Source organism: Rhinopithecus bieti, unplaced genomic scaffold, assembly GCF_001698545.2.
Source record: "Rhinopithecus bieti isolate Rb0 unplaced genomic scaffold, ASM169854v2 scaffold_32059, whole genome shotgun sequence".
NCBI lineage: Eukaryota > Metazoa > Chordata > Mammalia > Primates > Cercopithecidae > Rhinopithecus > Rhinopithecus bieti.
In genome coordinates this window covers 535,281-555,253 of record NW_016813587.1, presented here as the reverse complement: position 1 = coordinate 555,253, position 19,973 = coordinate 535,281, and the positions used below count along the sequence as shown (strand labels likewise).

At 51.3% G+C, this 19,973-nt stretch overlaps 1 protein-coding gene across 6 annotated transcripts; it reads right to left on the bottom strand.

Moving 5' to 3' along the window:
* Positions 1-6,795: 6,795 nt before the first annotated feature.
* On the bottom strand, positions 6,796-19,758 carry NFKBID (NFKB inhibitor delta). 6 transcript variants are annotated; one of them, XM_017848679.1, is made up of 12 exons: positions 19,483-19,758; positions 17,758-17,861; positions 17,511-17,571; positions 16,676-16,893; positions 15,934-16,079; positions 15,747-15,852; positions 15,413-15,559; positions 15,239-15,290; positions 14,998-15,146; positions 9,207-9,323; positions 8,723-8,887; positions 6,796-7,453 (listed from the first exon to the last, which is right to left on the bottom strand). In XM_017848679.1, the coding sequence occupies exons 4-12, from the start codon at positions 16,826-16,828 to the stop codon at positions 7,400-7,402; spliced, it is 1,089 nt and encodes a 362-aa protein (XP_017704168.1). In that variant the 5' UTR covers positions 16,829-16,893; positions 17,511-17,571; positions 17,758-17,861; positions 19,483-19,758; the 3' UTR covers positions 6,796-7,399. The 6 variants fall into 6 exon arrangements, with proteins under 6 accessions (XP_017704168.1, XP_017704165.1, XP_017704167.1 ...); XM_017848676.1 differs by having other exon boundaries at positions 15,934-16,124; positions 19,483-19,757; XM_017848678.1 differs by lacking the exon at positions 19,483-19,758 and adding an exon at positions 18,768-19,108 and having other exon boundaries at positions 15,934-16,124.
* Between the last annotated feature and the right edge of the window lie 215 nt (positions 19,759-19,973).

The following is a 19,973-nucleotide window of genomic DNA, read 5'->3' as shown; positions in this document are numbered from 1 at the left end:
CATCCAATGGAGTCGGTATTATGACTATTCTTATCTACAGATTAGGAAATGAGACTGAGAGTCGTTACATCACATGCTCTATGTCATCATCTAGGAAGAGTCAGAGCTAAGAATTCAACCCAAGAAGCCTGGATCCAGCATCCACTCTCCTGGCCAATTTGCTAACCTCCTGTTTAATACTCCAAGATTGTCCCATATGGTGTTCCGATTGTGCGCTTCAAAATTCCACGTGGCTGGGCACAGTGGCACACTGCTGTAGTCCCAGCTACCTGGGAGGCTGAGGCAAGAGGATTGCTTGAGCCCAGGGCTTCTGGATTGTAGTGCACTATGCCAATTGGGTGTCCACACTAAGTTCAGCATCAATATGATGACTTCCTGGGAATGGGAACCAGCCCAGGAAACATAGGTCAAGACTCTCATGCTGATCAGTGGTGGGATAGCACCTGTGAATAGCCACTGCACTTCAGCCTGGGCAACATAGAGAGACCCTGTCTATGAATAAATAAATAAATAAATAAATAAATAAATAAATAAATAAATAAATAAATAAATAAAATCCAAGTGATACCATTCACCTCCCATTGTAGATTTGCTTTTTTACCACAGCTTCCCAGCAGATGGCAGTAAAGTGTCATGTTCTAATGTCAGTATCTCGCATGATTTTCTGACAGATGGTTTGGGGAGGGAGCATCTATTTCTAATTCTCCCAAAAGGCCTGTGAGTTAGCTGTGGTTCTTCATAATATATAACTGTAAATATAGTTTGTGTATATTAAATATACACCTGGTAGATGTTAAGAGAAGACGCTTCATGGTGCAAGTTGGACGCAATGCCAGTTTCTGTAGAGAAGTCGGTTTGCACAATCATTCTGATACTGGTTATATCTTTGGTTATACTCGGATGAGCCCAGCGGAAATCTATCACTAACACCACAGGCACCACAAGGGTTGAAAGCTGCCTTTGTGTTTTCACAACCAAGAGTGATCAACAGGTTAACAATAAGTAAGGAGCTCCAAGCAGGTGAAACAGGAAAAGTAAGGCAGTTTTGCTCAATATGGTCAGTGTGTAAAGTTTAATGGTAATACTTAGAGTATTTAATTTTAAAATGTTGTTATTCAAATTACAGCAGGAAAAATAATTTTGCTGTTACTTATCTGATGTTCTTGCACCCCTAAACCATTCTTTTCCCACTGAAGATGATCTTGATAATTCTTCTTTTTTTAATTTTTAATTTTTTTTTTTTAGACAGAGTCTTGTCAGGCTGGAGTGCAGTGGTGTGATCTTGGCTCACAGCAGCCTCCACCTCCCAGGTTCAAATGGTTCTCTTGCCTCAGCCTCCCAAGTAACTGAGATTACAGGCACCTGCCACCATGCCTGGCTAATTTTGGTATTTTTAGTAGAGACGAGGTTTCACTATGTTGGCCATGCTGATCTTGAACTCTTGACCTCAGATGATCCACCTGCCTTGGCCTCTCAAAGTGTTGAGATTACAGGCGTGAACCACCGGGCCCGGCCAATTTTTCTTATAATAATTCAGTTTCTACCATGTGCAGTGGCTCATGCCTGTAATCTCAGCAATTTGGAAGACTGAGGTGGAAGGATCACTTGAGTCCAGGAGTTCAAGACCAGCCTGGGCAACATAGTGAGACACAGTCTCTAAAAAAAAAAAAAAGAAGAAGAAGAAGAAAAAAAAGAAAAAAAAATTAGCCAGGCATGGTGGTCAGTGCCTGTAGTTCCAGCTACTCAGGAGGCTGAAGTGGGAGAATTGCTTGAGCCTAAGAGGTAGAGGCTGCAGAAAGTCAAGGGTGACAGATTGAGACCCGGTCTCAAAATAATAATAATAATAAGTATATATGGCCAGATGCAGTTGCTCATGCCTGTAATCCCAGCACTTTGGGAGGCCGAGGTGGGAGGATTTCTTGAGCCCAGGAGATCGAGACCAGCCTGGGCAACATAGTGAGACCCTGTATCTACAAAAATAAAAATGAAAAAAATTAGCCGGGTGTGGTGGCACACACCTATGGTCCCAGCTTCTCAGGAGGCTGAGGCAGGAGGATCACTTGAGTCCAGGCAGGAGGCGGAGGCTGCAGTGAGCTGACATTGCACCACTGTACTCCAGCCTGAGCAACAGAGTGAGACCCTGTTCTTATTTAAAAAAATATATATATACAAAGTTTCTGAGAGACATTTTATCATGTTAGTGGGGTGGGTGTGTGCACATGTGTGTGTTGATATGCATCTTAGTTTGGGTTATAGAATACCGTGGGCTGGTTGGCTTAAACAATACACATTTATTTCTCACAAGTGCTAGAGGCTGAGAAGTCCAAGATCAAGGTGCCAGCAGCTGCAAAGTCTGATGAGGGCTCTCTTCCTGGTTTGCAGATGGTTTTCTTTCTTCTTCTTCTTCTTCTTTTTTTTTTTTTTTTTTTTTTTTTTTTTTTTTTTTTTTTTTTTTTTTTGACAAGGTCTTGTTCTGTCACCTGGCTGGAGTGCAGCAGTGCAATCATAGCTCACTGCAGCCTTGATCTCCCAGGCTCAGGCAATTCTCCTGCCTTACTTTCTCAAGTAGCTGGGACCACAGGTGTGCACCACTACACCTGGCTATTTTTTTGTTTTTTTTAATAGAGACAGGGTTTTACCATGCTGCACACGCTGGTCTCAAACTCCTGAGCTCAAGCTATCCTCCCATCCCGGCATCCCAAAATGCTGGGATTACAGGCATGAGCCAGCATGCCCTGCCCACGATGGCCATCCTCTTACTGCATCTTCATATGGCAGAGTAGACAGCAGAGAAGCAAGCTGTCTCCTGTCTCTTCTCCTTTTTTGTTTTTTGTTTTTGCTTTTTTTTGTTGTTGTTGTTGTTGTTTTTTGAGATGGAGTTTCACTCTTGTTGCCCAGGCTGCAGTGCAATAGCGCGATCTCAGGTCACCGCAACCTCCACCTCCCAGGTTCAAGCGATTCTCCTGCCTCAGCCTCCCGCCTCAGCCTCCCGAGTAGCTGGGATTACAGGCATGCGCCACCATGCCCAGCTAATATGTATTTTTAGTAGAGACAGGGTTTCTCCATGTTGGTCAGGCTGGTCTCCAACTCTGGACCTCAGGTGATCCACCTGCCTCGGCCTCCCAAAGTGCTGGGATTACAGGCGTGAGCCATCACGCCCAGACTCTCCCGTCTCTTCTAACAAGGACATTAGTTCCATTCATGAGGGTTCCACCCTCATGACCTAACTACCTCCCAAAGGCCCATCTCCAAATACTACCCCACTGGGGCTTATGGTTTCAACAAATGAATTTTAGAGGGACACAACCATGCACTCCATAACAATACAAATTGAGATATACATCTTATATGTTAACAAAACCTCAGATGCCATCAGTGATAAAAAAAAATAGCATTATTTTAGGTGCCACAAAAGGGAAAAAAAGGCAAAGTATAAGCTATGTCACACAATTGACTATAAGATTATCCCAATTAAGTCCTGAATTTTTTATTTTATTATTATTATTTATTTACTTACTTTAGAGACAGTGTCTTGCTGTCTCCCACGCTGGAGTGCAGTGCTGCAATCATGGTTCACTGCAGCGTAAAACTCCTGAGCTCAAGTGAGCCTCCTGCCTCAGCCTCCAAAGTAGCTGGGACTACAGGTGTGCACCACCACACACAGCTAATTTGTTTGTTTTTGTTTGTTTGTTTGTTTTGGTAGAGTGTGTCTCACTAGGTTGCTGGTCTCAAATTCCTAGGCTCAAGTGATCCTCCCACCTCTGCCTCCAAAAGTGCTGGAATTACAGGCATGAGCCACCACGTCCATCTCAATTAAGTTCTTCTTAGAATCAATGAAATACTGCATATTTGTAGGAAATTTTCCTGGACCCGCTGCCAATGTGTGAATACATATGAGGGCACATACATGCTGGTATAAGACAGCTGATATGGGAAACCTAACATCAGGAGCTCCTGATGACTCCTTCTCTCCCTCCCTCCCTCCTTCCTTTCCTCGCTTCCTCCCTTCCTTGTTTCTTTCTTTCAGATGGAGTCCTGCTTTGTTGCCCAGGCTGGAGTTCGGTGGTGTGATCTCACCTTACTGCAACCTCCATCTCCAAGTTCAAGCAATTCTCCTGCCTCAGCCTCCCAAGTAGCTGGGACTACAGGCACCCACCACCATGCCCAGTTAATTTTTGTATTTTTAGTAGAGACAGGGTTTCACCATGTTGACCAGGATGGTCTCCAACCCCTGACCTCAGGTGATCCCCCCACCTTGGCCTCCCAGAGTGCTGGGATTACAGGAGTGAGGCACCTTGCCCAGCCCCCAGATAACTCTGTCTCCCAATATTCAGACCCTTGTATAATGCCTCCCACACTGATCTGGGATCAATGACATGTCAACGAGCATGATACAAGCAGGAGCTTGTCTCCTTGAATCTCTCCCTCTTGGAGAGCTGGGCCACTATCTGAAGTGAAGAGATCCACCTGCCCTCCTGGACTGCATGGAGAGACTCTTGGCCACTCCTGGAAGCTCCAATATCTCCGCTGAGCTATCAGGCATGTGAGTGAAGGCGTTGTGGATTTCCAGGCCAGTTGGGCCTCAGGTTGACTGCATCCACATAAGGAACAAAAGGGAGAGAGCAAAACAGCCAGCTGAACCCTGCCTAGATTTCAGTCAGAAACAATTAAGAGGGGCTGGGTGCAGTGGTTCACTCCTGTAATCCCAGCACTTCGGGAGGCCGAGGCGGGCGGATCACTTGAGGTCAGGAGTTCGAGACCAGCCTGGCCAACATGCTGGAACCCCCATCTCTACTAAACAAATACAAAAATTAGCCAGATGTGGTGGCGGGTGCCTGTAATCCCAGCTACTCGGCAGGCAGAGAGGCAGGAGAATCACTTGAACCCAGGAGGCGGAAGTTGCAGCGACAGGAGATCGCGCCACTGCACTCCAGCCTGGCAAGAGAGAGACTCCGTCTCCGATCTGGAAAAAAGGAAAAAACAATTAAAACGGTGTTGGTTTAAGCCTTAAGTTTTAGGGTGGAGACACTGGCCGGAGCCCTGGGAGTGTGCTAATATGTACATTCGGTTTGTGGTTCATGGAAGGTTCCTAGCTGCAGGGGCCATGATGGGTTCGAGGGCTTTCTGGGATGGGGGCTCTTTTGGCGATTATATCACAGAGGCCAGAGCAGCAGCTGTGGAGCGGGTATGAGAATGGGGTTTGGGGTTTTTTGTTTTTGTTTGTTTTGTTTTGTTTTGTTTTTGAGACGGAGTTTTGCTCTTGTTGCCCAGGTTGGAGTGCAGTGGCACAGTCTTGGCTCACTGAAACCTCTGCTTCCTGGGTTCAAGAGATTTGCCTGCCTCAGCCTCCTGAGTAGTTGGCATTACAGGTGCCCACCACCACACCTGGCTAATCTTTTGTACTTTTAGTAGAGACAGGGTTTCATCATGTTGGCCAGGCTGGTCTCGAACTCCTGACCTCAGGTGGTCCACCTACCTCGGCCTCCCAAAGTGCAGGGATTACAGGCATGAGCCACCGTGCCCAGTCTTGGGTTTTTCTGTTTGTTTCTTGTTTTTGAGACAGAGTCCTGCTCTGTCGCCCAGATTGGAGTGCAGTGGCGTAATCTCAGCTCACTGCAACCTCTGCCTCCCAGGTTCAAGCGATTCTCATGCCTCAGCCTCCCGAGTAGCTGGGATTACAGGCACATGCCAACACGCCTGGCTAATTTTTGTATTTTTAGTAGAGATGGGTTTTTGCCATGTTGGCCAGGATGATCTCAAACTCCTGACCTCAGGTGATCTGCCCGCCTTGGCCTCCCAAAGTGCTGCGATTATAAGTGTGAGCCACTGCACCTGGCTGAGAATGGGGTTTTGTGGAGGTCTTAATTTGGGTTTCTCCAAAAGCAGCTGTGGAGGGAAGGATTGGAGGGAAAGTTGGAAGGGATGGAGAACATTGGTAGGGGAGGCGGGAAGAGACACAGAGAAGAGAGAGCAGACGATAAAGGGTATTTTATCAAGCCCAAACCACTGTAGGGAACTGGGGATTCATCCACTGGGGAACTCTGGAGCCCGCATAGGCCATGCATTTCCAAGTTAGCCCAACAGACAGGTGGGGGACCATCTCCTATCAGTAACTGGCTGAGGGCTGCTGGAGTGGGAAGTGGGCACGAACCCCCTGGCTTTCAACACTTGACACACCCATACCCAGGGCAGAGCCGCACCAGTGGTCTGAGATTGCCTGAAGGCAAATATTTTGGGGCTGACACCTAGGCTGGTCTCAAACTCCTGGCCTCAAGTGATCCTCACACCTTGGCCTCCCAAAGGCCAGTCCTGCTTGTGTCACCAGGATGAGGGTGATGGGATATGGACTTGGCACCCATGGTGGCTGCTACGTCCTCCCTCCTCAGGCACATTCATCCCAATATGACCCCTCGGCGGGGATCAGAGCCACTCCCCTGTACCAGTGCCCCCAGAGATCAGACAACAATGGTTCTAGTCCAAATTGAGTTTATTTTTATTTCATTTTAATTTTTTTTTGAGACAGAATTTTGCTTTGTCACCCAGGCTGGAGTGCAGTGGTACAATCTTGGCTCACTGCAACCTCCACCTCCTGGGTTCAAGCAATTCTCCTGCCTCAGCCTCCCAAGTAGCTGGGACTACAGGTGCGTGCCACCATGTCCAGCTAATTTTTTTTGTATTTTTAGTGGAGACAGGGTTTCACCATGTTGGCCAGGCTGGTCTCAAACTCTTGACCTCAGGTGATCCACCCGCCTCGGCCTCCCAGAGTGTTAGGATTATAGGCATGAACCACCAAACCTGACCCAAATTGAGTTTAATAAAGAGCTTGAGAGATGCTCAGATTAGGGAGGGAGTGACCAGGAATGCTGGGGTCTGGAACACGGCCCAGCTGAGTTCTGAATCAGAGAGCAGTGGGACCTAAGGGTCCCTGATCTCAGAGGGTCCCTCCTGTCTCAGGGTGAGGACCCAAAGGGTGTGGGTCCTGGGGAGGGCGAGGAGGCCATCGTAGGAGCTGTACTGAGATGGTATTGAGATGCCCCAAGCACCACGTAGGGGGATTACATTTGGGTTTCTGGGAACGAAGAGCTGAGTTACGGGACAGAACCTGAAGGATCTCAACGGGGAAAGGACTAGGGGTGCAGGGTGTTTCACAGAAACAAACAAGGGGCCTCGATTTCACAGAAATCATCAAGAGGGCTCCTTGTGGGTAGAAGAGGGGTATCACAGCACCCCAAATATTGGGGCCTGTTCACCCCTCTGCAGCCATTCTGGGGTTTTAATGTAAGACCCCAATGGCAGGATATTCCACATACATTATCATGGATTTGCAACATTAGCATACGCTGGCTGTCCCGCAGGACGGTGGGGACTGGAAAATCAGTCCAGGGTCTGGGTTTGAGTCCTAAGAGGACAGGCCTGGTGGCGCCACACGGCTCCTCTTCAACAGCTGCCGGAGCTATAGACAAGGCAAAAGAGGGAGAGAAGTCTGTCAGGTTGGAAGCAGAGGTGGGGAAGGCATGCCACGCAGAGGGAGGGGTTAGAGAAGAGAGGTTGAGTGGGGCCCATTGGATTTGCAGGTCAGAGGTCCAGAGTCAAGACTTTGGAAGAGCCAGGTGCAGTGGCTCACATCTGTAATCCCAGGACTTTGTGGGGCTAAGGTGGGCAAATCACCTGAGGTCAGGAGTTCAAGACCAGCCCGGCCACCATGGGGAAACCCCGCCTCTACCAAAGACAAAAATTAGCTGGGCATGGTGGCGTGTGTGCTTTTAGTCCCAACTTGGGAGGCTGAGGCAGGAGAATCACATGAACCTGGGAGGCGGAGCTTGCAGTGAGCTAAAATTGCACCACTGCACTCCAGCCTGGGTGACAAAGCAAGACTCTGTCACCAAAAAAAAAAAAAAAAAAGATTAGGGAAGGAGGCTGGGAGTGATGGTTCATGCCTGTGATCCCAACACTTTGGGAGGCCAAGGCGGGAGGATCAATTGAGGCCAGGAGTTTGAGACCAGCCTGGACAACATGTGAGATCCCATCTCTTAAAAAAAAAACAAAATTAGCTGGGTGTGGTGTTGCCTGCCTGTAGTACCAGCAACTAGAGAGGCTGAGGTGGGAGGATCCCTTGAGCCCAGGAGCTCCAGGCTGCAGTGAGCTGTGATCATGCCACTGCACTCCAGCCTAGGCAACAGAGCAAGACACTGCCTCAAAATAAATAAATAAATAAAAATAAAAATAAAGATGTGGGAAGAAGGTCAAGGCCTGGGTTCATACACTGAGAAAAGGTCAGGAAGCAGAACTTCAGTGAAGGGAAAGGGGCTACTGGCTGGGGGTTCCCACCTGGGGGTGAGCAATGAGAGGGAATTGAAGGGAACAGGTAAGAGGTCAAAAGTCACATCTGAGGTCAGGACCCAAGGTTAAGGGGAAGAGGGTAGGAGGTCACACTTGGGGATCAAAGGTCACACCTTGAGGTCAAGCAAGATTCAGGATTGGGAGTACAGGTCACACTGTGAGGTCAGGGTTGGGACAGAGATCAGAGAAGTCACCATTCAGGGGTAAGGGATGAAACACTGAGGTCAGAGGCACATTATAGAGTCAGAGTTGCCTGAGGGCTGAAGTCACCTTCCGAGATTAGAAGTCATTCTCTGAAAGTGAGCATTGGGTGGGGCAGGGAGGTCATCCCGTGCCCGAGAGCTCAGAGGCCACTCTACAGGCAGGCTCAGTGCTTACTCACCCCCTCAGGGCCCGGCCCGGGCCGCAGCAGGTGAACAGGCTGCTCATTCTCCAGGTTGCGCAGTGTGGGGTCCGCCCCAGCTGCCAACAGGTGCCGCACGATGGCCTCCTGGGCCGGCCCAGGGGGCAGAGCAGCCGCCATGTGGAGGGCTGTGTTCCCGTGGGCCTGGAAAAGTAAGGGGAGGGCTGATGGGGATCTGGGCTCAGCTGGCCCAGGCCTCTAAACTGCACTTCAATTTCTGCCTTGTCCACGTCCTGTACTTGTCCTTTCACATCCCAGACCTCCCCCAGCCACAGCCTCGCTGCACGCATCCCTGTGTCCATGGCCTACACGTTCCGGGGCAATCTATGTCTGTTTCCTACACATTCCCCTGCAAATCCCACACATCGTCCCCTCCACGTCCACAGCCCCCAGCACCCCTAACATCCCATTGCCACCTCTACTGTAACCCACACAACCGGGACTTTCCAGCCCCAGCTCCCACCTTCATGTTGACAAAGGTCCGCAGGTCTCCCCGGGGCAGCTCCAGCAGCAGCTGAACCAGAGTGGGGTTGGCAGCCTGCACGGCCAAGTGCAGAACTGTCTTGTTGCTCTTGATCTCCTAGGTGGAGGGGAATGGCAGAGGTCAGGGCCAGCCTCACACCCACGCACCTTCCCACTGAATCCAGGAGCCTTTAGAGACCCTGATCCTTGGCAGAGTGTGGTGGTTCACACCTGTAATCCTAGCACTTTGGGAGGCTGAAGGAGGACCACTTGAGGCCAGGAACTGGAGACCAGCCTGGACAGCACAGCAAGACCTCATCTCTACAAAAAATAGAAAAATTAGCCAGGCGTGCTGGTGCACACCTGTAGCCCCAGCTGCTTGGGAGGCTGAGGCAGGAGGATCATTTCAGCCTAGGAGTTCAAGGCTGCAGTGGGCCATGACCATGCCACTACACTCCAGCATGGGTGATAGAGTGACACTCTATCTCAAAATAAATAAATAAATAAATAGGATGCTGGCCCTCCTCTTCAAGCCCCACCAAGAGTGCCTTATTTAGTTGTATGTCTTGTGCACTGCACAACACCACTTCTCAGGGTGTACCATTCACACCATACACCTCCCAGAACTGTACATTTCTTATGACAATTTTCACACCAGTGTCTGGGAGAGATTCCTTTTCCAGTTCTTCAAAGCAACTGCTTTGGCTACCCGCCCTCCATTCAACACATTAAACTGCATCCCAACCCACACAGACTGACTTTATCTACAAGCACAGGAGTTGGCAGCATTAATCAGTGGACTAGCTAATATTGCAATACTGCACCACAATATTGAGCTGTTCCCGTCATATTTGGGGGAAAATAAAAGACATTTTCTAAAATGAAACCTTTTTATGTGTCTTTAAGGAGATTGCAAATGATAATGAATGTTAAACATTTTATGTGCTGATTTTAACAGGGCAAAACCACCCAGTTTGCTCATCCAAAAAATGAAGACAAAACCAAGCTCTAGATTAAAAGTGATTTGAAAAGATGTAACATCACAGTATGTTTGCTTACTTGGATCTTGATTTTTTTTAATGAAAAAAATTATCATTTTATAGCCAAAAGGAAATTTGACTATAGCCGGGATATTTGGTATTGCAAGAAAATCTTTAATTTTTTAAAGACAGAGTAATGATACTGAGGTTTAAAAAGTTCTTTTTCTTTTTGAAGGGCACAGGGGCTCGTGCCTGTAATCCCAGCACTTTGGGAGGCCGAGGCAGGCGGATCACTTGAGGTCAAGAGTTTGAGACCAGCCTGGCCAACATGGTGAAACCATCTCTATTAAAAATACAGAAATTAGCCAGGCATGGTGGCACGTGCCTATAATCCCACCTACTTGGGAGGCTGAGGCACAGGAATAGCTTGAACGTGGGAGGCAGAGGTTGCAGTGAGCCAATATCACACCATTGCACTCCAGTCTGGGCAACAGAGCGAGACTGTCTCAAAAAACAGAAGTTGGGCCGGGCGCGGTGCTCAAGCCTGTAATCCCAGCACTTTGGGAGCCGAGACGGGTGGATCGCGAGGTCAGGAGATCGAGACCACCTGGCTACACGGCGAAACCCCGTCTTTACTAAAAAATACAAAAAACTAGCCGGGCGAGTTGGCCGTGCCTGTAAGTCCCAGCTACTTGGGGCTGAGGCAGGTGATGAGATGGGGTAAACCCGGGAGGCGGAGCTTGCAGTGAGCTGAGATCCGGCCAGCACTCCAGCCTGGGCCGACAGAGCGAGACTCCTCTCAAAAAAAAAAAAAAAAAAAAAAAAAAAAACAGAAGTTATTTTTTTTGTTTGTTTTTTGAGATGGGGTCTCGCTCTGTTGCCCAGGCTGGAGTGCAGTGGTGTGACCGTGACTCATTGCAGCCTCAACTTACTGGGCTCAAGTGATCCTCCCACCTTAGGCTCCCCAAGCACTGGGATTACAGGGAAAGAGTTCTTATCTTTTATTATTATTATTACTGTTGTTGTTGTTGTTGAGAGACAGGGTCTTGCTCTGTCGCCCAGGTTGGAGTGCAGTGGCAAAACCATGGCCCACTGCAGCCTTGACCTCCCCAGGTTCAGGTGATCCTCCCAACTTAGCCTCCTGAGTACCTGGGACCACAGGCATGCGCCATCAAGCCCAGCTAATTTTTGTATTTTTTTGTAGAGATGTGGTCTCCCTATGTTGCCGAGGCTGGTCTCGAACTCCTGAGCTCAAGCAACCCACTCACCTGGGCCTCCCAAAGTGCTTGGATTACAGGCATGAGCCACCTCACCCAGCCATCTGTATTATTTTTTTTTAATTTATTTGTTATTATTACTAAAAATACAAAACTTAGAGGGGTGTGATAGCACACGCCTGTAGTCCCAGCTACTCGGGAGGCTGAGGCAGGAGAATCACTTGAACCCAGAAGATTGCAGTGACCCGAGACTGCACCACTGCACTCCAGCCTGGGTGACAGTGAGACGCCATCTCAAAAAAAAAAAAAAAAATTATTTGTCCTGTTTTCAGAGAAATACTCCCTGATTTCTGAGTTCTCCCAGAACCCTACCACACAGTTAATTCTTCCTCTTCATCATTTCTCACTCAATTTAAGTGCAATTTCCTCAGAACGACCTTCATCGTGAGCCCCGCATCCAATATAAAGCCAGTCTTTTCATTGTCTAGGAGCTCCTATATTTCCGAGGCAGCTCTCATCCTGATTTGTAATTATGTTCAGTTCTTTGTTTACTTATCATCTCCTCTCTTTTCGATTAAATTGTAATGTCTAAAAGTACAACAGAGTGGTCTTTTCTTATTAAAACATTATAGGTAGCTGGGCACGGCAGCTCACACCTGTAATCCCAGCACTTGGGAGGCCAAGGCTGGGGGGTCACCTGGGCCCAGGAGTTCGAGACCAGCCTGGGCAACATAGCGAGACCCCCATCTCTACAAAAAATAGAAAACAATTAGTCGGGTGAGGTGGCTCATGCCTGTAGTCCCAGCTACTTGGGAAGCTGAGGTGGGTGGAATGCTTGAGGCCAGGAGGTCGAGGCTTCAGTGATTCGTGATAGCACCATGGCACTCCAGCCTGGGTGACAAAGCCAGACCCTGTCTCTAAAAAAAAAAACAAACAAAAAGCAACTTTATGCCCCATCACTAGCACACTGGTAGCCACATCATATGTGTCCAAAATTCTGAGTGAAGAAAGGAATGAACTACCAAAGTATCAATTCCACCTTCTCTGTATTGCCCAAATGATCACTTAGCTCTACTTTGCAACCAGTAAGAGCCTAGATTGCCATCATTCATTTCCAGACCCCGCTAATAATGCCTTATCTTGTCTCTACTCAGCTGTAATCCCAGCACTTTGGGAAGCCAAGGCGGGTGGATCATGAGGTCAGGAGATCGAGACCATCCTGGCTAACCCAGTGAAACCCCGTCTCTACTAAAAATGCAAAAAATTAGCTCGGCATGGTGGCAGGTGCCTGTAGTCCCAGCTACTCGGGAGGCTGAGACAGGAGAATGGTGTGAACCCGTGAGGTGGAGCTTGCAGTAAGCTGAGATCACGCCACTGCACTCCAGTCTGGGTGACAGAGCAAGATCCGTCAAAAAAAAAAAAAAAAAAATCACATGACAGTGAGAGAGTGGATGGGGGCAAGACTGGCCATGAGTCGCTGGTTACTGATGTTGGACACAAGGAGTTCATTCTACTATTTTCTATATTTTATTGGTGTTCAATATTCTTTAACTAAAAAAACATTTTTTGGCTGGGCGTGGTGGCTCATGCCTGTAATGCCAGCACTTTGGGAGGCCAAGGTGGGCGGATCACCTGAGGTCAGGAGTTCGAGACCAGCCTGGCCAACATAGTGAAACCCCGTCTCCACTAAAAATACAAAAAAATCGGCTGGGCGTGGTGGTGCATGACTGTAGTCCCAGCTACTCAGGAGGCTGAGGCAGAAGCATCGCTTGAACCCGGGAGGCAGAGGTTGCAGTGAGCCGAGATCGCACCACTGCACTCCAGCTTGGGTGACAGAGTGAGATTCCATCTCAATAAATAAATAAACATTTTTTGTGGATGTTTAATTATCTCAGCCAGCCTGTGAAGGAGCTACTGTCACAAGAAAGGAATAGAACATAATTAAAAGCTAGGTTCTAAAGTCAGACTACCTGGGTTCTAATCCCCTCTCGACACTCACAAGCTATAAGATTTTTTGGGCTGGGTGCAGTGGCTCACAACTGTAATCCCAGCACTTTCAGAGGCAGAGGTGGAAGGATTGCTTGAGCTCAGGAGTTTGAGACCTGCCTGGCCAACATAGTTAGACCTTACCTCTACGAAAAAGTAGCCAGGGGTGGTGGTGCATGCTTGTGATCACAGTTACTTGGGAGGCTGGATCACTTAAGTGCACAAGGTCAAGGCTGCAATAAGCTGTGATCATGCCACTGCACTCCAGCCTGAGTGACACAGTGAGATCCTGTCTCAAAAAGATTTTTGAGGCCAGGTGCAGTGGCTCACCCTTGTAATCCCAGCACTTTGGGAGGCCGAGGCAGGAAGATCACCTGAGGTCGGGAGTTCGAGAACAGCCTGGCCAACATGGAGAAACCCTGTCTCTACTAAAAATACAAAATTAGCTGGGCATGGTGGTGGGAACCTGTAATCCCAGCTACTCGGGAGGCTGAGACAGGAGAATCGCTTGAACCCAGGAGGCGGAGGTTGCAGTGAGCCGAGATTGCACCATTGCACTCCAGCCTGGGCGACAAGAGCAAAACTCCGTCTCAAAAAGAAAAAAAAAGATTTTTGATTTCCCATGCCTCAGTTTCCTTATCAATAAAATAGAGAAAATAGAAAGAGTACACATGTCAAAGGGTGTTTGTGAGGTTTCGATAAGCTAATCTGAAACTCAGTGCTTGATGAATGAATAGTAAGTGCTTGATAACATACCCTAAGGTCAGTAATATTATTCCCAGTTAACAACTAGGGGCCGGGCAAGGTGGCTCACGCCTGTAATCCCAGCACTTTGGGAGGCCAAGGTGGGAGGATCATTTGAGGTCAGGAGTTTGAGACCAGCCTGGCCAACACGATGAAAGCCCACCTCTACTAAAACACACACACAAAAAAAAAAAAAATTGCCGGGCATGGTGGCATGTGCCTATAGTCCCAGCTACTCAGGAGGGTAAGGCAGGAGAATCACTTGAACCTGGGAGGCAGAGGTTGCTGTGAGACGAGACTGCACCACTGCACTCTAGCCTGGACGACAGAGTGAGACCCTGTCTCAAAAAACAAACAAAACAAACAAACAATAACAACAACAACAACAAAAACCCTGCTGGGTGTGGTGGCTCACGCCTGTAATCCCAGCACTTTGGGAGGCCGAGGCAGGTGGATCACCTGAGGTCAGGAGTTCAAGACCAGCAGGACCAACATGGAGAAACCCCGTCTCTACTAAAAATACAAAAAGTTAGCCAGGCATGGTGGCTCATGCCTGTAATCCCAGCTACTCGGGAGGCTGAGGCAGGAGAATCACTTGAACCCGGGAAGCGGAGGTTGCAGTGAGCTGAGATCACATCATTGCACTCCAGCCAGGGCAACAACAGCAAAACTCCATCTCAAAACAAACAAACAAACAAACAAACAAACAAACAAACACCCCCAAGGCACAGAGAAGTGAAGTAACATGTTCAAGGGCATGCAGCAAGGAAGAGGCAAAGTCAGCATTTGTCTGGAGCTCCCGGACATCAAAGTGGCCCCATTCCACACAATCTCCCAGGGACCAACTGCCCACATCCCAGCTCACCTGGCTGGTGTGATTAGCACCCATTTGCAGCAACATGTGGACACAATCCAGTCTGTCTCGGGCCTGTGTGCTCAGCACCCGGGGGCAGAGGTCAGAAGGGCGCATAGCAACGTTAAGGGCCAGGATGGCCGTGTGGAGCGCGGTGAGGCCTGCATAATGGAGATAGTGAGGGACCTGCATCTGCTGCGCCCACCTCGCCCAGTCATACCAACCACACCAGCCCCGCCTACACCCAACTTACCCTCGAAGTCTCTGGCTTCCAGGTCAACCTGGACCCCGGAGTTAAGCACAGCCTGGGAGGAAGAGAAGACAGAGTGCTGGGTAAGGTTATCCCCTGGCCTCCTGACCCTGGAAGCCAAAATCTGGGCAACCAGTCTACCCCCCAGACGAACCCCTGCCTGCCAGTTGGCCGTACCAAGAGAACTCCTGGGAGCCCGTAGGTAGCGGCCACGTGCAAGACCGAACGTCCCTGATGGTCAGTGGCATTGGGCTCTGCTCCCAGGTTCAGCAGATCCTCCACAATCAGGGGCTGGTTGGCAGCAGCCGCCACCAGGAGAGGGGTCTGCAAGTCACGGGAGAGGTCAGGCTGGGCTCCTGGTTCCCTCCTGTCGGAAAACCAGGTTCCCAGCCCCGTCTCCCCTCAGCCCCAGGAGCTAATCCCTGATTCCCCTCTCCTCTAGGATCCAGGGGTCCAGGCCCCAGGCTCCCTCCTCCCCTGAACCCAGGAGAGTTCAGGCCCCAGGCCTCACCTTGCCCTTATGCTCACGAATGTCAAGATGCCGGTACACCTGGAGCACCTCAGCCGCAGCATATGCTGCCCAGCGCAGCCCCCGAGCCGCAAACAGGTGAAGGAGCCTGAGGACAGGCGGGGGACAGGCGTGAGAACAGCCCCTGCCAAGCCAAGAGTCTGCAGACAACCCCATCCCCTATACTCACGTGTCCCCCTCCTCATCCTGGGCCAGCAGCTGTTGTGGCCCCAAAGCCAGTATGTGAGCGCGGGCCGCCTCCAGCGATGGTCCAGGGACCACAGCGGGGAACTGTGGGGGTCCCGAAGGGAGTGTAGAAACTCTCCAGGGTCCTGCCTGTGGTAGGGAAGATTCTGCATAGAACCGGGTGTCCGGGGGGTCCTGAAGGGTGCAGGTGGTGGGAAGAGCCAGTCAGCTGAGAACTTTCCCATCCCAAGCCACCACACACAAACCTGCATGCAGAGCCCCTGGGTATCCCATCTATGCCAAGTGACCTTGGACCTTTAGGCCTCAGTTTTGCCCATCTGGAAAAGGGGATTTTTTTTTTTTTTTCGGAGACAGAGTCTTGCTTTGTCACCCAGGCTGGAGTGCATCCGTGCAATCTCCACTCATTGCAAACTCTACCTCCTGGGTTCAAGCAATTCCCCTGCCTCAGCCTCCCGAGTAGCTAGGATTATAGGCGCGCGCCACCACACCCAGCTAATTTTTGTATTTTTGGTTTCACCATGTTGGCCAGGCTGGTCTCAAACGCCTGACCTCAAGTGATCTACCTGCCTTAGTTTCCCAAAGTGCTGGGATTACAGGCGTGAGCCACCACACTCGGCCTGGAAAAGGGGATTGTACCTGAGCTCCAGACATCTCAGAAAACTGCAGGAGTGCAAATGCAAAGTTTTAGGGGCCCTTCAGCATCTTGTACCCACTCTGTATCTCACCTCCATGCCCTGGGGAAATGGGCACGGCTGCCCTGGGTCCGAGGGTGGGTAGAAGTCAGGAGGCAGGAAACTTTCGGCAGCAGAAGCAGGGCAAGAGTAGGGGCTGTCTGTGTAGGCAGCATGCGTGTTGGGGTCCCAGTCTGGAAAGCCCATGGGGAGACTCAGGCTGCTAAGTCCAGAACCCACAGTCTCCGAGTGTGCTGGGAAGGGAGGGTGGCCTGCGTGTAAGAGGAGGGGCAGGGGCAGGTCTGGTTACCAGAGTTGGGGACTTCACATCCAGGGGTAGGGGGCCTGGTGTCTCCCAAGGCACTGAGAATTAGTACTTCTGGGACACCAGGCGCCTGGGATCTGGATTCCTAGGACACTGAGGAATCGAGGGCCTGGACTCCTGGGGCACAAAAAGGCTGGAGCCTGGGCCCTGGGGTTCCGTAGGACTATGTGCATAGACTACTGGACTCAGAGAACCTAGGAAATCAGACTGCTACTGAGTTCCAGCAAGAATGAGGGCCTACCAGCCTGGGCAACATAGCCAGACCTCGTTTCTACAAAAATTTAAAAAATTAGCTGAGCAAGGTGGCATTGCCTGTGGTCCCAGCTACTTGGGAGGCTGAGGCGGGAGGATCACTCGAGCCCAGAAGGTTGAGGCTGGTAGCGCCACTGCACTCCATCCAGTGCCAGGGCAACAGAGTGAGATCCTGTCTCAAAAAAAAACAAAAAGAAAAAAAAAAGGGAAGAATGAGGGCCTGACTCCAAGGTGTCCTAAAGTTCTGAGAGTTGGGATGTCTGAGTCCCTTAGGGAAGGGGGATGGGGAGGCTGGGAGCCCAGGGAACTTACCAGTCACAGCCTCATTCACAGATGGGGTCAGGGGCTGCTCTGGGGGAGGGAGAAATTGTCCCTGCAGAGACAAAAGCAAAAAGGAACCCAGGTGACTATCTAGCAGATTCCTCCAGGTCTGTTTCGGATCTATAGGACATTTCGGTCAGGACCACCCGTCTCATCAGCCCCGAGTGCCCCCGGCAAGCCGCTGAGTCCCTACGGGACAGCACGGGGCCTCCTGAGAGCTGTGGCTCTCTGGCCTCACCTGCACCCCGCCAGGGTCCGGCTGCTGCTGCTGGCGGCGCCTCTGCTCTTCCAGAAGCTTCTTCACGGTTTGCGTAGGGCAGTGACTGCGCTCACCCCTGCTCACTGTGCGGGAGAGGACGGGGGGAGAAGTTATCAAGGGTCTTTAAGTCACCTAAATGCGGCGGGGGTGGCGCGGAGGCAGTGGGTTTGAGTACCCTCCTCGCCCTCCCGCGCGGAAAAACTGGCACATAGATGCCGCCTGACTCCTCCAAAGCCATTAGAAGATTTGGGGTGGGGCATCCGCCTCCGCCGTTTCCTTCCTTTTGCTCCGCACTTTCCCTCTGACCCAACTTTCCACCAGCGTCGCGGAAAGTGAGGAAGGGGGAGGAGGGCACCCCTCTGCAGCAACCACCCAACTTCCGTAAAAAAATTCCACCCCCAGATATCCCAGTTTTGAAGTCAGCGGGTTGATGGGGGGCGGGCGCCAGGCATCACTCCCTAGACGCACATCCCGGTTCCCATTTTTTTGCCCTAGAACCTGACTCGGAAATCAGGAGTCCCCAGCTCCCCTCCTTGAGAAGTCAAAGGCATCACCCCGGGCCGGGAGCGGTGGCTCACGCCTGTAATCCCAACACTTTGGGAGGCCAAGGCGGTTGGATCACCTGAGGTCAGAAGTTCGAGACCATCGTGACCAACACGGTGAAACCCCGTCTCTACTAAAAATATAAAAAGTAGCCGGGCGTGGTGGCGGGCGCCTGTAATTGCAGCTACTTGGGAGGCTGAGGCAGGGGAATCACTTGAACCCGGGAGGCGGAGGTTGAGGTTGTCGTGAGCAGAGATCGCCCCACTGCACTCCAGCCTGGGCGACAGAGAAAGGCTATTAAAAAAAAAAAAAAAAAAAAAAAAAGTCCCATCCATACAGTCTCGTTTTCAGGCCCCAGGAGTCTGGACCCTCAGTTCCTTCCTCTCGAGGACCTGGGAGCCCCGGTTGCCAAACTCCTTCTCACGACCCAGAAAGACAACCCTCACCTTTCCGAGCCTGGGTTCCGGCGGAGGAAGGGTTAAGCGGGGATTGCTGGGGGCGGGGGCGGGAGGAGGCGGCTCGGAAATCGCCCGGACGCGGCGCAATGACGCCACGGCGCTCACGCAAGGGAATCTTCCATCCTCCCTTTCCCCCGAGGCTTGTGCCCCAGGTGTCCTGCTCCGAGGCGGGGTGCGCGGCCGAGCGTGGCGCTCGTGGAATCCCCGCGCAAGGGGAATTCCTGCTCAGCCCCGCAAGGGTGGCGATGCGGAAATCCCAGGGCGGGGCAGAGGCAGGGTCACCGCCAGCGTAGACCCCAGAGGCCAGGCTCCAGACCCTTCCCCACCGAGACCTGCGCCGATTTTAAGCAACCACGCCCCCCAGCACTCAGCCCAGTCCCTCCTTCTAGGGTTAGGAGTCTCCGCTGCCAGCAACCCCTAGCACCTCCAAGGACCCAGGGGTCCAGCCTCCCAGCCCTTTCACCCTCGGGGCACCGCGATCCTAGATCCCCAGACCCCTGCACCCCCAGGACCCAGAAGTCCGGGATCCCAGCCGCCCCTCCGTCACGATCCACGATCCCCTCCTCCTCCAAACACCTAGGACCCTCACTCTCGGGACATAGGACTGACGCTCCAGCTCCGTCCCTCAGGGCCTCGGGAGTCTTTCGATCCTCAGTCCCTCACTGTCTTAGGCGGCCAAGCGCGCCCTACCCGCACCCATTACCTCGGGGATTCCTTGGCGTGGATTGCGGGCCCCCAGGGCCGCGGCCTCGGCGCTGCGCCAGCCTCGCTGTTTCCCCCGCGGAGCCGCCGCCGGGTCCCCGATCTTAGGTCCGGTACCCGCGAGTTTTTAAACTAGGGGTTCTGGCACCGCCCAGTCCTGGCCAGGGCCCGCCCACAAGCCTGGGAGTCCCCGGGTCGCGCTCCGGCGAACGCAGTCCCTGAATGGGCAGGTTGGACTTGGGAGGCGGACTACTAGGTCCCTGGGGAAAGAGGGAGCTGGGGTCCAGATCTTTGGTCTGAAGGAGCCTAGGGTACTGGGCCCCAAGAGGAGGGGGATACTGGGGGGCCTGGATTTCTTTTCTTTCTTTTTTTTGTTACTGGTTTTGAGAAGGAGTCTCTCTCTGTCGCCCAGGCTGGAGTGCAACCTCCGCCTCCCGAATTCTAGTGATTCTCTTGCCTCAGCCTCCCGAGTAGCTGACACTACAGGCGCCG